Source organism: Theropithecus gelada, chromosome 13 (assembly GCF_003255815.1).
Source record: "Theropithecus gelada isolate Dixy chromosome 13, Tgel_1.0, whole genome shotgun sequence".
Lineage (NCBI taxonomy): Eukaryota > Metazoa > Chordata > Mammalia > Primates > Cercopithecidae > Theropithecus > Theropithecus gelada.
In genome coordinates, this window is record NC_037681.1 from 67,647,756 (window position 1) to 67,663,890 (window position 16,135).

The window sequence follows — 16,135 nt, forward strand, 5'->3', positions numbered from 1 at the left end:
GGCGGCCCCTAAAAAGTGACCACACTAAGCCAGCCCCACAGATCCCCATCTTTTCGGTCTTCCTCCCCGATCTCTCCTTAGTTACACACTCCTTATTTTGTTCCTCTTATTTTCTGTGCTACCCTCCCTCTTTTCTCACTTTTCCAATCCTTTTCTCCTTCCCTTCCCACCTTCGCTATTTCTGCCACCCATCTCCATACACTTCCCCACACGAGAAAAAATTATCTAGATTATACCAAGGAGAAACCAATGCCATATTTTATTTTCAAAATTATTAGACTTTAACAGTTAAATGACTCAGATGTAGAGCAACCATTGGGTAAATTGTAATTTTTTTATTGGAAAACAAATATACAACTTGGAATGGATTTTGAGGCAAATTGTGCCATAAGCAGATTTTAAGTGGCTAAACAAAGTTTAAAAAGCAAGTAACAATAAAAGAAAATGTTTCTGGTACAGGACCAGCAGTACAAAAAAATAGTGTACGAGTACCTGGATAATACACCCGTTTTGCAATAGTGCAACTTTTAAGTACATATTGTTGACTGTCCATAGTCCACGCAGAGTTACAACTCCACACTTCAACAACAACATGCTGACAGTTCCTAAAGAAAACTACTTTAAAAAAAGGCATAACCCAGATGTTCCCTCATTTGACCAACTCCATCTAACTTCAGATGTGCAGAAGGGCTTAGATATATCCAGAGTAAGCCACATGCAACATGTTACTTGATCAATTTTCTAAAATAAGGTTTCAGGACAATGACAGTAAGATAAGGGAAGAAAACATGGAGGAATGAAGTCCTAATTACTATACATGCATATTTTTTTGACAGTAGGGAGAAACCTTTTACAGATAAGTTACAAACAAAGAAAAGGCAAATAAACAATTTTGTACAAGAAATTTAACACATTCTGTACAAGGTCTTCACTTTGCTGTCATCATTTGTACAAACTCTGAAAAAGAAGAAGTACACAAAAAAATTGAGTCAATAGCAAAAGACAAAAAAAAAAAATCACATTTACTCAATCACTGAGTACTCTTTCCATTCCTCTCTTTCCTTAGAATTACCATTAAGTACAGAGGGAAGCGAGTTTATTCCCCAGGTTGGAACTTCATTAACCGTAACTATTCAGGATTATTAGTAAGAGCCAAATTAATGCTTTAGATAAGCTAATATAAAAAGAGCATTCTTGGCTCTATCTTAGTTTAGACTTGAATTTTAAGTCTGCTGGAATACAAGACAATAATGTAAATTCAGTTTTATGCTCTTTTCTAAGCAGTTACATCATGAAAAAAATACAAAGTTTTACTGAAAATCCTTCAATTTCTATTTGCCTTGCTTCATGATATGGCCATCTCAAAGTTAATACATACGATACTTCTGAAGCACATGTAAACTTCAGTTTCAGACTAAAGCCAATTAAAGAAAAAAGATAATACAGTGCGGGGAAAGAAAGTCACATTAATTTCATTTTAGGAAACTCAGAATAAGTTTGCTTTCCATTGTTCCACAATCCAACACAAACACTGTACAGTGTTTCTAACTTTACATATGAATCAACCAAGAATCTGGTTAAAATGCTGATTCCAGGTGTAGGAGTAGAACCTGATAGTAAATATTTGTAAATTAAGTTCTCAGGTCAGAGCAATATTGTCTAGTCTGAAGACAACACTCTGAATTTTAAAAAGGTTAAATATAAGTAGCTGTTTTAGCATCCTAATTTGGGGGGAAGGGTCACTAACTTTGATAGTTACCTAACAAGCACCTCTCATCTTAAAAATCAAAGAATGAGGTGGTGAGACTGAAAGATTTACCTTCATAGTTTACTTGACCATCACCATCAATATCTGCTTCCCTGATCATTTCATCAACTTCTTCATCTGTTAACTTCTCTCCAAGGTTTGTCATCACATGGCGAAGTTCTGCAGCACTAATATAGCCATTGCCATCCTAGCAAAAAATTTAGTATAGTTTCTGAGTAAAATTACAGAGACTTGAGAGTTGGAATGGAAATTTATTAAGTTTACTACTAAATTTTGCATTGGGGGAAAAACATACTTTAGAAATGCATACAAATCTACACACATAGTTGACCTACAAATGTCATTAAGAACCAAGCAAAATGTCCTATATTGAAATCACTATTTCCTAAGTCCCAAAGTCAAGTGACACCTCCTTTGACAAGATTAATGCAATACATGTATTAGAAAATCTATACAGAATTCTTAAAAAGCTTTTGCTTGATAATTAAAATATATTGGTAAATCATCAAAACAAACAAACAAACAAGTCTTCATAATGAGTCCTGGTATCTTCATTTCATCCTCAAAATTTAACGTATCCAGTCCTTGACCTACCTTATCAAACACACGGAATGCTTCTCTAATTTCTTCTTCACTGTCTGTGTCTTTCATTTTTCTTGCCATCATCGTCAGAAATTCAGGGAAGTCAATTGTGCCATTACCTGAAATGGTTTAGTTGAAACATCAAATACAATTATAAATATCATTTCTTCAACCCCTCCCACCCCCAAAAATTAAAGACTTACCATCAGCATCTACTTCATTAATCATGTCCTGTAACTCTGCTTCTGTGGGATTCTGCCCAAGAGACCTCATTACAGTTCCCAATTCCTTTGTTGTTATAGTTCCATCACCATCTTTGTCAAACAGTGAAAAAGCTTCTTTGAATTCTGTTTGAAAGAAAGACCAAAATCCAAATACAGAGATTAGCAATAAAATGGAACCTAAATGAAAAGTATTAACTCTTAAAGCCTACTCAGTGGTGGGATCGTGCCAGTGAACAGCCACTGCACTTCAGCCTGGCCAAACTGTAAGACCTCATGTCTCAGAAAAACCCAAAAAACTTTTAAAGGAAAAATACCAATGGAGGTAGCATCTGAAATGTGACTTTGATTCCTAAAGATTACCTAATCTTTATGATACCTTATGATAATATTTCAAATATATCTTTGGCCAATCATACGACTGTACTTTTATGCTGATCTAAGTAAAATTATCCTAGGTTTACAGAGGAAAAGAACTAAATCCCCAAATGACTGGCTCCTCTATTTGTCATTGAAGCTGCTCTGCGGAACATAATTCAAAATTACAGACCTAACCTAACAAAACAAAAATTAGACTATTAGTACCCAAATATGTATTTCTACAGAGTAATTAGACTGTTTCTGTATACTATGTTTAGTTAGAGTCAGCCACTAAGTCTAAATCAATCACCTACTAAATTAAAACAGGCTACTTTCCCTTTCTAATAAGGCAGGAGAAGGGACTATATAAACAGTCTGTTTAACAATGGGCAATCAAGATATCAATGTCCAGTTTTAGCTAAATGTATGTCACTGAGAACAACGATCATTTTGAGCTTTCTCTGGAATATTAAAACCCCAACCTTATACAGTGAAACAGATTATTCCTTAAGATCTTGTTGTGATAGTATGTTCCTTCTTGTTTTTTTTTTTTTTTTTTTTTGAGACGGAGTTTCGCTCTTGTTGCCCAAGCTGGAGTGCAATGGTGCAATCTCGGCCCACTGCAACCTCTTCCTCCCAGGATCAAGCAATTCTCCTGCCTCAGTCTCCCAAGTAGCTGGGATTACAGGCATGCACCACCACGCCCAGCTAATTTTGTATTTTTAGCAGAGACTGGGTTTCTCCATGTTGGTCAGGCTGGTCTCAAACTCCCGACCTCAGGTGATCCACCCGCCGCCTCAGCCTCCCAAAGTGCTGGGATTACAGGGCATGAGCCACTGTGCCCAGCTATATGTTCCTTCTAGTACATCACTACATTACATGGTAACCTGCTGGTGCAACACTCCAGACTACCTGGCTTCAGTCACCATTTACAGATTAACAGGCCAGGTGCAGGGGCTCACACCTGTAATCCTAGCACTTTGCGAGGCCGAGGTGGGTGGACTGCCTGTGCTCAGAAGTTTGAGACCAGCCTGAGCCAACATGGTGAAACCCCATCTCTACTAAAACACACACACACACACAATTAGCTGGGTGTGGCAGCGTGCACCTGTAGTCCCAGCTACTTGGGAGGCTGCAGCAGAACTGCTTGAACCCAAGAGGTAGAAGCTGCAGTGAGCAGAGATCTTGCCACTGCACTCCAGGTTGGGCACACAGAGCGAGACTCATCTCAAAAAAAAAAAAAGGAAGAAACTAAAACAGACTAACTTTGATACTGCAAAGTTCTACCAATGAGTAAATAATACAGCTAGTATTTTCCAAGTAAGTCGTTTTCCAGAAGATATTAGACCCTATCAGTAAACGAATACAGAAAGTTTCCAAGTTCATGGGGCCATTAAGCTTTCCCAACATAGCCATACATTTGAAAATGTGTATGTGACACATGTTTAAGAAATGGTGTACCGCTTTTCAGTCTAAGGCCAATTTATTCCCTGCCTGTTTATCCCTACTCCAATTCGCATACACCTTCCAGTTTCATTCCATATTACCTCTTCTGTGGACTCAACTATTCTTCCACTCATTTGCCCATTACCACATAAATATCTTCACATCGCTTAGCGTAAAACTAAACTGAAACCTTAGTTAAAAAGTGTTTGCCCTTATCCCTCCCCAAATTTTGGAAGGCCTCCTAACAATCCACTATTTTAAAATGACATTCAGCTCCAACTCATCACCTGAAAATGCTGAGTTTACCAATGACCACTAGTCAGTCACCCAATCCATCAAGTATGTTTCAGTGTGAAGCCATGCGGTATAAAAACTAAAATGAGACTTTGTAACTTGACTACTGGGTTAGAATTTCCTAGCTCTGTTCCTTCTTCTGGCAATGCAATCTGAACAAGTTACTAAACCTTTTCTGCCTCAGCTTCCTCATTTCTGTGAAATGGCATTAATGTGCCCAGTATGTGCAGCAACACAGTATACCACGCCCACAAGGGGTGTTCACCTGGTCATCCCTCATAAAAAAAATTAGTATGTGTGAAACACGTACAACTATGTCCAACAAATACTTAATAAATGTCAAGATAAAGATGATCTCATTTTCTTGCAGCATCCAAAACTGCATGGAAAACCTCTCAAAACTTCTCTTAGCCTTCGTAACAGTACTTTGATTTTCCTCCTACCACATACTGCCAAAGGCTCTTACTCCTGTCTCTTATGTCTAGATATGACCAATTTTATCCTTTTTTCCCCACTCCTTGGCCATTTCATCTATACTCACTTACAACGAAGATATCTTTAGTCTACTCATCTTGCTCAATAAATATCTTTATTTCTGGCTGTCTACAGGATATATCTCCCCTGGGTGATCACAAGCAAAACATATGAAGATGAATTCTATACTCAAAGCAACCCTAAAGATACTAGCAAACACCCAAGAGCCACTTTTAACTCTTTCCATCTGAAATCTGCCGACAAGTCTCGAATTCTACCATTTAAATACTGCCTAATTTTTCCTCCATCTCTACAATCAGTATTTTGGTTCAAGGCTCCATCATCCTTTGCCAGGGCTACTACAATTGCCTCCTAACTGCATTCTTTCTTATTTAAATATTACTGGTTTGTAGAGGAACTCATCTAATACCTATCAGAAGGTTCGTACCACACTAACTGATTTTATGAAAATAGTATACAGCGCTAACCTAGATCAACCTAATGACAAAAATAGATCAGGGAGTCTCCACCTACAAATAGCACAATTGATAAAGACATTTCAATTTTACTGTTTTTAAACAGAATGTAGAAATATCTAGAAATACATATATCAGCGTTCAGACACATTGCATCTTTCACCTAATATAAGTTACAAGAAAATTAAAGGACTGTGAGATATGTATTTGTTTATATTACATTCTCTGCTATGGGTATCTTTTAACACCACCATTAGGTGCATAAATTCCCACTGTTTAATTAGCAGTAGTCACCTTTCTATTATACGATTTAACGAAAAGCTCAACACTGGAAGATGCATAGTGTAAGATTATCTATGTATAACTTTCAAGAAATTTAAAAATCTAATAGCACTTAAAATGTTTGCTAGAAGTAAAATGCAGAAAAGAAAACCGTATCTATGCTAATACTATCTGTTATTCACTCAAGAAAGGAACAAATAACATTTCTTTTAAAGGTCAAGGTTTATTTCAAATTTCTACTTGTATTTTTATACTCAAGAGTAAAAATTACCTGTAAAACCTCAAAATAATCCCCAAAGTAAAATTTTAATTCACCTGCCTTTACAGTTTACCTGTACTTCAAAACTAGCATAATCTTTACGTACAGAAGCATATAATTCTAAACAGTAACTCCCAGGAATGACTTGAAATATAAATCCAAGAGTCAAAACCTAAACATACAATAAAGAGAACAGGTCCCGAATGCCACAGAATAGCTATCTTCTACATAACTGATAGGTGTAAGGAACCTACCAAAATCCATTTTAGCTATGATCAAATTGAAACTTTCAGAAAAATCTATTACTCAAGTTTTATTTGTTCATTAGCAACCCCAGGGCCCTTCCCTAATTAGTTTATTACCTAAACATATAATTTTATTAAAATAACATGTTTTTAAAATTTTATTAAAATAGGTTATCACAAGACAATTACAAATCAAATAACTGTTTATTAACTTCTATTTCTTCACAAAATTCTGAACTTAATAATCCCTTAAAGATCAGGTATTGGAACTCTTTTGGCACTTCATGCAATTGTTGCTATACATTAAGTAACATTAATATTTTTCTCAAACAAATTTGGACCTTGAAAATTTAATGAAAGTTTAGGTACAGATTTCTTAAGGAAAAATTACTGTACATTTTTCCTATCAGTCTTCCAAAAGTCAAACACCAACAACTAATGACATCATGGCAGAGTTATCAATAAAATGAACTTGTTAGTGAAGTCATACTAGACGGAGGTTGCACCACTGCACTCCAGCCTGGCAACAAGAGTGAAACTGTCTCAAAAAAAAAAATTAAAAAATAAAAATGCTATCATTCTCATATTCAATAGACAGAAACTTTTTTTTTTTTTTTTTTGAGACGAAGTCTCGCTTTGTCGCCCAGGCCGGAGTGCGGGGGCACAATCTCACCTCACTGCAACCTCCGCCTCCCGGGTTCAAGTGATTCTCCTGCCTCAGGCTCCTGAGTAGCTGGGATTCCAGGAGCACACCACCACGCCTGGCTAATTTTTGTATTTTTAGGAGAGATGGGGTTTCGCCACGTTGCCCAGGTTGGTCACGAACTCCTGACCTCAAGTGATCCGCCTCGGCCTCCCAAAGTGCTGGAATTACAGGCGTGAGCCACTGTGCCCAGCCAACAAACTTTCTTTTTAAAGAGTTGTGTGTTTAGGAGAGCAGAAATGACCATCAACTATGCAATAGGCACACTGATTAATACATTTTCTACCCTAAAGTGAACATGTTGTACTGTGTACAGTACGTACCACTACCTGACTGGGAATATTGAGAAATGAAAGGCAAGTGTACTAGAGAAGGTCAAAGTTTAAGACTGAAAGTATTAGATAGCCTAAGATAGTTTGGGAAGGAGATAGTATATTTATAAAAAAACTACTTCAGAAAAACATTTTGATGATACATTTACTTTGTAGAGATGGGGTCTCACTATGTTGCCCAGGCTGGTCTCAAACTCTTGGGCTCAAGTGAACCTGCTGCCTCAGCCTCCCAAAGTGGTAAGATTACCAGCCATTAGGCGCAGTCTTTTTTTTTTTGAGGAGACATGAGATCAAATTGGTGATACCTTTAAAACAGTGTAACTCAACAAAAAAAATTATACCCAAAACTGTTTGCTTTTGTTCATAACATTCAATACATGTAATTTACCAACCTCAGAAAGTAAACACTAAGTCAAATTACACAATAAATAAAAATAAAACCTGCTTAAATTTGTCTTTAATACTAATAGCTTTCTACCTACAGTCCTATCAAATAGTATTTGTGATGAATATTTGAGGTGACTAGTGTAATTCTGGTATCCCGAAAATTTCTATATGCTTATGGAAGTGAGGAGCTTGCTTTAAATGGGCTATATAGTTCCAACTGCGCTTCTCACAGTTTTCTCCAGCATTAGAAAAAGTGCTCAAGTGCTTTTGAGCTCTTATCAAACCCTTCCTGGTTACTGTGAAAACTGTGGCAGATAAACTGCTTGGTGCTCATGCTAATAAAAGTCTCTAATGAAAACAAAGGAATAGTTTGCAAAGCATTTCAACACTACAATTTAAAAAAAAAAAAAAACAACTCCAGCAAGGGGGGGAAGTTTCCCCAACATTGACATTAATCAGCCATCTCAAAGTACAAGGATAAATCAAAAGTATTAATGTTCTACGGCATGGCATAAAGAGAACATGACATCAGGTTTTATGTAATAATTTCGCATACTTCCATAGCAAACTAAAGGGGATAATATTTAAGCAGCTTCATTTCAACAGCTGTCACTGCTTTTTAAAAGAAAAATCCATATTGCTACAGTGACATTTATAAAATAGAATGCCAACTTCTTAAATTTTTTCACTTGAGAAATGATTATTCTGATTGATTATATATGCAATTCTTAGGTTAAAATATTAGCTAATTTTAACAAGGGTAAATTCAATATTCCTTTTTTGATTCTCCATTTCAAGCTGCCTTAGTTACTTCTTAGCCCTCTTTTCTTGTGGAGGCTGATTTGAAGTTAGAGTGTTAGCTAGCCCAGAATTCCTGAATACTAAGGTAGTCTTCAGAAAACAAAACAAAGACCACCACTACACCACCAGGCTCCAAAGTATATCCACGCAGACTAAAATACATGTCTTTAATTACAATTAGCCCTGCACATCTTCCACCGGCAAGTTTACAATCCCACTTGCCAAAGCAGTTTGAATTACTGTATTATATTATACCCTTATGTTAGTATACATGACATATACCAAAGTCAATTATTTCACACAAGTCTCTTATTCTGATGTTGGCTATTCAATAAATAATAATCTAATGGGTACAATCTAGCTGAGTATTTCTCACCTGCAATCTGCTCTTCGGTCAGTTGGTCAGCCTACAAAGAGATCAAAGATATAGGTTAGTGACTTGAGTATATAGATTAGCAGTTACAGAAACAAGTTTAAAACCTTTCAAGGGTTTTAAACTGTTTCATTTACTGTTTCATTTAGTTCCAGCAACAAACACATCTGGGTAGAAAAGGCACACATCTGGTTTTCTTATCTTCAAAGCTAAGCTGTCTTAACTCCAAGTTTAAGATATACAAATACTTCAGAATATTTTTGAAAGTATAATTTAGAATCCAATAGAAACACTGCTTCCTTTTTCAACGTTAGAATAGCTAAACTTAAGCTCACTTCTATGCCAGATATAAATCACCAGAAATTCCCACTGAATCAAAATGCTTCAGGATCACAAAATGAAAATTACTCCCACAAATGGTTAAACACATCGTTTTGAAATTAAAGTGATCTAAAGAAAAAGGCACAACAAGCTTTTATTCCTTCTCACCCAGCAGACAAAATGCAAAGAATCCAGAGCTCCGAACTATAATACTTACCAAATGTTTAAAAGTTCAGCCATCCATTTTCTCTTGGTTTTTAAAATCCCAAAATAAGCCTAAGGCTTGTGATGTTTTTTAATAGCACTTGGTTTTCTTCAGAAAATATTTTCTGCCATTTGCTAAAACCCATTATAAATTTTATCCTTATTCAATCTTAATAATAACCTTATAATCTTATTATCCCCTATCTTACAGATAAGGAATGAGGCTAGGGTTAAGTGGGAGTGGGGCAGGCAAAATTAGTAGAACCAAGATAAAGCACTAAGGTGTCAGACATACCCAGTAACTTTTAGCTTTTAATTCAGAGCACCATAATATATAAAGATGATTGCAAAATATCCATACTCCTTGTTGTATTCTTTGAACATACACTTTCTTTCACTGCTTATTAATATATACATCCATGAAGCAACTCCTTATGGGGTATTGAGAAGCACAGCCAAGAAATAGCTTCCTATCTAAAATCCCACCAACATGGGAGTCAAGTATACAATGATTAATCCATTCATTTATTTGTAGGAAAGGAAAAATAAACATTGCCTGGCTTTATTCTTTTTAAATGAACACATCCCTGGGAAAAGTAACACCTTAATGTGGAATGCCTTCACATTTTCTCTAGGGCACAGCATGAGAAAATTCAAGAAGGAATCCAGAAAGTAGTTTATTTTCCCTGCTCCGCAATTTTTATTTGACCACGATGTAAATCAAATTAAAAAAAAAAAAAAAGCTGGTAACTTCAAATTGAAGAGCCAATAATTAAGTTCAAATACAGAGTTTGTAAAATAAAAAAATGTATCTACTTTTATCCCTTAAGTCCAAATCTTCCACCAACAAATATTTGGTGTGAAGTCAGTCACAGATTGTTTACCCAAGGAATAAGGTTTAAAATCCAGTAAATCTACTGAATTATTTACTTTGTTATAATAGAAGCTACGTTACTTCAGTTTATTGCATTTTGCAGGACTTCCATCATTTCTGAAAGGAAGGGCAACCTGGCATGTATGGCATGGGGGGGAAAAGCATCAAGTTCTGAGTCACAGGCTAGTATCCCAGCTCTGCCATTTAATAGCTGTGTGACCTTGGACGTGGTACTCAACCTCTCAGTCAACTTCATTTGTAACACAAGAACAACAATTACTTACCTTGCAGGGTTGTTGTGCAAAGTGAGATGCTATGTACAAAGCTAACCTAAAGAGTTAAATGGTAACCATTATTTTATATAAATTAACTAAACTAAGAACCTACAATGTTAAATATCAACCTGACGAGCTCAATTTCCACACAGAATGTAGGCATGCATGGCATTTATTAAGCCATCTATTCAATGTTAACTTTGTTTAAGCTGAGAAAATTTATGCAAACTAAATCCACAAGGTGCAACCCAGGGACAAATGCAGCAGGTGACATCACTTCAAAACTTAAAGTTGAGCTAAGTGTGTGGCAGACACTGTAACCTGTGTGAAAGTTGAAGGATCCCATACTTTGTACAGGAAGGGAGACAGGTTTGTTCTCTCTACATGGTGGAGGCGGGGCAGGGGGAATGGGATTTTGGGAAGGCTACCGTATATGAAACATGAGCGGCCTTAGGAAGAAACGAGGATGTTAGCAAAAGGAACCACTGTCCAGTTTTGCTTGGAAAGTCAAAATTTAGGGACCTCATACCATGTTGTCTAACTCCCTACCTCCGAGCAAATGCAATCTTGGAAGAGATCACAAAAATCAGCTTCAAGGAATGAACTAAGCACCCAAGAGACTAAATTACTCACATAACCTGAAAGCTCTCAATTTTCCTTGGAAGGTTGACAAGCTTTTTGTATTTACTACTTATCCAGAGTTCAGGTTTTAGAATAAACTTTTACCAGCAATATCCAGAATAAAGCCTACTATAAATCAAGGAGACTTCCTAGCACTAACTTTCCCAACTGCTACAAAGGGGAATAAATTTGGTTCTTCCCTCTGTTTCCATGGAGTGCCATTTTCTTAGAAGAACCAGAAGAATTCTACTTTTGGGAAAACTCAAGTTCATTAACATGTATGTTTATCTCAGTAAAGTGAATAATAATTCACTAGAGAGACGACTTGTTCTTACTTACTCCCTTATTTCTGTAGCTATTGATATAATTCTTCCCACTGCTCTTGCCACTCCAGAGAAAGTTCTAGGCATTAGTATACACTCAGGTTCCTCCCTAGACCTCCTGTATTAGAATGTTCATTTTGGAGAACCATAGATGATCTGTCAACACGAAGAAGCACGAACCTGTATTACATCAGTGACCTGAAGTGAATACATTAAGTACCTATCAAACATTTCCTACATGCCATTCAAAAGTATGCATGAATACTGTAGGAGTTTATCTAGTGAAAGGTGGTTTTAAAAAAAAAAACAAAAACAAAACCCAAGTTCTTATCTGAATAAATGTGTGAGCCCATAGGCTTGAAATGGAACACGAACTGCTATCCTTCATCCATTCCTGTCTGTTCATTCCCATCAGGTGCTACTTTTGATACAACAAAGGATTCCTATGTGAAGTTTTTTCTACAATTACGGAAGTCAGGATATTTGTTTTACCTATATCAAAAGCAATCTAAATTATTTCGTTAGGGTAAAAAGACAGCTGATTTTGAAGAATAGTACTTACATAGCTCTCTCACCAAAAGATCACTGGAACAAAATGGCTTCATAAAAATTAGGGCTATTACTAAAGGCCTAAATTCTAACTGAAGCTAGAGCTCTTTCTATATTTTAAAAGAGCCAACTCCTTTGATCTTCTAAGCCTAACAGAAACAGGCCTTGGCACTTATCGGAAAAATTATTTAGAGTCAAGTGACAAAAATTTTCTACCTTTTTACATCTTTTACTTACCTAATCACCCTGGCCTCAAAGTCCTCTTGAAGCAATCCCGTTTTCACTGAGCATATGCTGACTACATGTAAACTCAAGAGTTATATGAGCAATCTTAACTTCCATATAAAATTTTTTACACTTTAACTTGGGGTCCTAATTTTTTTATTTTTTGAGAGACAAGGTCTCACTCTGTTGCCCAGGGAGTGCACTGGTGTGATCATAGCTCACTACAGTCTCCAACTCCCGGGCCCAAGATGATCCTCCTGCCTCAGCCTATTGAGTAGCCAGGACTACACGCAGAGTCCACTATGCCCGGCTTTTTTTTTTTTTTAATTGAAGTACTAATTTAAAATCTCAGTCCTCAATTATGAAGTTATCTGAAGGCAATTTTCAAATTTACTAATGGGATCTGTCAATTTGTATTGTTTTTTTCGACTTTGTCTCTTCTCGTAAGAACTGCCAATTTAACTGAAAACCCCCAAAGCACCAGTGATGCAAACAGTAACTACAAAAGCTTAACACTGGGCAACGGACCACAAAAGTGTGGATACCAACTCCACCAAGAAAAATCTATTCTAATTACTAATTATCAAAACTAATTAAAGAAAAGTTTACCCTTCATTTATTTTTAAAAATAGCTTACTCCACAACTTGTAATGTTTATTACATATGCCTGTAACTACATCTTAAAGAAAGTAAATGTTAACCAGCACATTCAAATTCAGAGTATTTAAAATATCAAGATAAAGCGAATCCATCAAACTTCAATGAACGCTAGTTTTATTTAAGGTGAACTCCTCTCCCCACACCCATACAGGCTGGAGGTTTCAGTTGGCAAGGATCCCCAACTCCTGTTTAAGATGTCACCTTGCCCTCCTGGACACACCCAGCGCTGTAACCACTTGGCAGAAGGAACTACAAAGTAAGTATCGCAGATGACCGCCCTCATTAGGGTTTTTTTTTTTTTTTTTCAGGAAAGAACATGATCTCCAGTCTGAGGTGACCGGAAAATGCTTTTAAAAATTCCCTGCTCCTCCCCCCGCATACACTCTTCCATCACAGTATTCGACAGACAGACATCATACAAATGAAGTGAACGTTAAGACGACCTGGCAACTTCTACACGGAATTTAGGGGTCGTTTTCGAAGCAGCAGAAGGGGAGCAATGTTTTTATGTGGTCGTGGTTCTTTAACATTAGGACTGCACACTGTTCTCAAGAAAAGGACAGAGACAGGGGCTCTTCAAAGGCATCCGTCCAATTGTTTTTACAAGACCGACTTTCAGAAGGCAGTCACTCCGGAGCTTGCTTTCCTCAGGCGGTGAACAGGAAACGCCTTGTAGAACCCTAGCTGGAGTCGAACCCTTTCCATAACAGGATGTATATTGCGAGGATGCGCCCCTGACTTCAGGCATAAAGCTAATTTCTTTCAACGACACTTTAAAAAGCAATTTTTTTTTTAAAGCATCCGGCCTGGACGGTGGAAGACGCCCCAGGGCCCAGATGGAGCAGGAAGATTAGGGTTGCCAGAGGCGGATGGGAAACCTTCGAGGCCCCCGCTCCCCCCGCCCATCCCCGCCAACGGCCCCGCAGCGCCGCGGAGATCTCCGCAGTCCTGCAGGTGCTAGCACAGCAGCTGGAGCTCCAGCGGGGCCGAGCGGGGCGGCGGCTTCGGGTCCCGCGCGGCGCTCGCCCGCCCCGCCCCCACCGGCCGCTCCCTGCGCCGCGCGGGCTCGGCCCACACAGCGCGCCGCCCGCCCGCCCGCGCGCCCCCTGGATCCCGGCACGCGGAGGACGCGGGCTGACTGCGGCGCCGGCGTTCGCCCCAGGGCCCCGCGCGCTCCTCCCGCCCCCTGGGCGCATGGCGGCCGCAAGCGGACAAAGGCGCTTCCTGGCGCCCGCACTAACCGTCCGTTGGGGGGTTTGAATCCGGCCCCAGTTTGACCTTTCTAGACGCCAGACAGAAAGCTCTCTGCGCTCCCTCTCTCCCTTCCTTCACTTTCTCGCCTTCCCGTGCACTGGGTTGTCGCTCATCCCGGACCCAACCTCCTCCAGCCAAGCCCCCGAGGAGCTCCACCACCTCGGGAACTGTGCGTCCGGCCCTCAACTCACTAGAGGAAGCCCCCCTGAGGAGAATGGGGGTGGGGGAGCACCTGCGACACAACCGTCGCGGGCATCCCTGGCCTCTTTCGCGCCATCCCTCTGGCAGAAACCACTCCTTGAAGGTGTAAGGGAGGCGAGTTTCCTTTCTTTAGTCAATTCGCTCCAGTTTCTCCCCTCCACAGGCCCAGCGGCAGCAGCTCAGCGATGCACTCACCATGCTGCAAGCGCTACCGGTTTCCGAGACGCGACCACACAACCAGTCAGCTCGCTCGCTCCACTCGGACTAATTCTCCTCCTCCGCCCCCAGCGCCTCATAAACACCTCCCTCCAACAGATCCCTCCGCCGCATCCAGATAACGGAACATCGCAAACGAGTCCCGGCCAACCCCCTCCCCTCAAACTCTTCGCGGGACCCCTTTCTTCACAGTTATTTGGTCAATGAGGCAAGAGATCAAGGAAAGTGGACGAACGGATGACGTAAGTGGGTTTCATTTCCCAGCGAGCCGTTAAAAGGCCGGTGGAGCGGCTCCTGAGGGGCGCTACTTTGCGGCGCGGAAGAGCATCGTGGCGGCGATGCCTATCCCGATGGTCGTTGAGCCGGCCTCTGATTGGCTGGTTTGTACCTGCAATGCGTCACTCGAGCTCGCAGCCGCCGCCGCCGGGACGGTGCGGCTTCTGCCGTTGCTGCTCCGGCCGCGCTGTCCTGGCAACTGCGCCAGGCGGAGAGTCGCTGGATTTGCGCTTGGCTGGAGAACCTTCCTCTTCCACCTATCCTTCCCTGCCACACTCATGCACTTTCCCGCCCCTTATTGAGGGGTAGACGAAAACACCTTAAGCCGATAAAGAATGAAGCTGAAAGATTCCGATAAACACGAACCCTGAACAGCTTTTTAGCTTAGTGTTTTGGCCTCATGGAAGCCGCACGTTTTTCATTTCACCCACTCACAAAACCCATGTAAATCTGGATACAGGCAAATGTAGCTGTTCAGCTGACAGGCTAATCTCAAAGGGTCTTCCGTTTATACTTCCTCTTCGCGTTCTTTGCCGGGGGTAATTTACCAGAAAAGAAGTCACTCAAAAGTCCCAGTATCCGAGATTCAGTGGGATTAGTCTCTCGAAATGGCCCCTTGTTATCGTGGGGTAAAAGGGTTCTGGGTTGGACAGAGCTGGGCATGAGTTAGCTGGGTCCCTCTCTCGAATGCATAACCTTGGATGAGTCATTTAATTTTTAGCCTCACTTGTAAAATATAGGCTGTAAGATCTATCTCGAAAGAATATTGTGGAAATTAGAATTATGCAAAGATTAGAATTAATGTAAAGTGTTAAAGTAACTGGCACAGGATAGAACTCCAACAATTGGTCACTATCATATGCCTTCCCCTTCATAGGAAATTTGCCCTTTTGGGTTTCTAACTCAACAGATTGAAATGAATATTTGAAAAACCACATAAAAACTAGCTCCTTGGTCCCATCCAAAATAAACAAAGGTGTCCGTACCTGAAATATTTAACAGGTGGATAGTGAACACCTACTGTGTGAACTCGATTTGAATATAATTGTAACTATAGAGGGGCTTATGAGATGCAGACGTGAGGACCTTAGCCCACTATAGAGGTTCCAGAAAGGGTTCCTAGAGAAGATAAC

At 39.6% G+C, this 16,135-nt stretch overlaps 1 protein-coding gene across 3 annotated transcripts; it reads right to left on the reverse strand.

Moving 5' to 3' along the window:
- Nucleotides 1–315: 315 nt before the first annotated feature.
- On the reverse strand, nt 316–15,355 carry CALM2 (calmodulin 2). 3 transcript variants are annotated; one of them, XM_025405642.1, is made up of 7 exons: nt 14,706–15,355; nt 10,687–10,732; nt 9,007–9,037; nt 2,554–2,697; nt 2,363–2,469; nt 1,820–1,955; nt 316–957 (listed from the first exon to the last, which is right to left on the reverse strand). In XM_025405642.1, exons 1-7 carry the CDS (start codon nt 14,804–14,806, stop codon nt 929–931), a joined length of 594 nt encoding a protein of 197 aa, XP_025261427.1. In that variant the 5' UTR covers nt 14,807–15,355; the 3' UTR covers nt 316–928. The 3 variants fall into 3 exon arrangements, with proteins under 3 accessions (XP_025261427.1, XP_025261429.1, XP_025261428.1); XM_025405644.1 differs by lacking the exon at nt 10,687–10,732 and having other exon boundaries at nt 15,115–15,197; XM_025405643.1 differs by lacking the exon at nt 10,687–10,732 and having other exon boundaries at nt 14,706–14,888.
- Between the last annotated feature and the right edge of the window lie 780 nt (nt 15,356–16,135).

Bases quoted from the DNA above. Each gene is read 5' to 3' on its own strand.
- CALM2 (XM_025405642.1), bottom strand. From the start codon at position 14,806: ATGAGGCGCTGGGGGCGGAGGAGGAGAATTAGTCCGAGTGGAGCGAGC. The intron at 2,470-2,553 runs GTAAGTCTTTAA...AAACCATTTCAG, and splicing joins TAATGAAGTAGATGCTGATG to GTAATGGCACAATTGACTTC. The intron at 958-1,819 runs GTAAATCTTTCA...CTTCTTTTTCAG, and splicing joins TGGTCAAGTAAACTATGAAG to AGTTTGTACAAATGATGACA.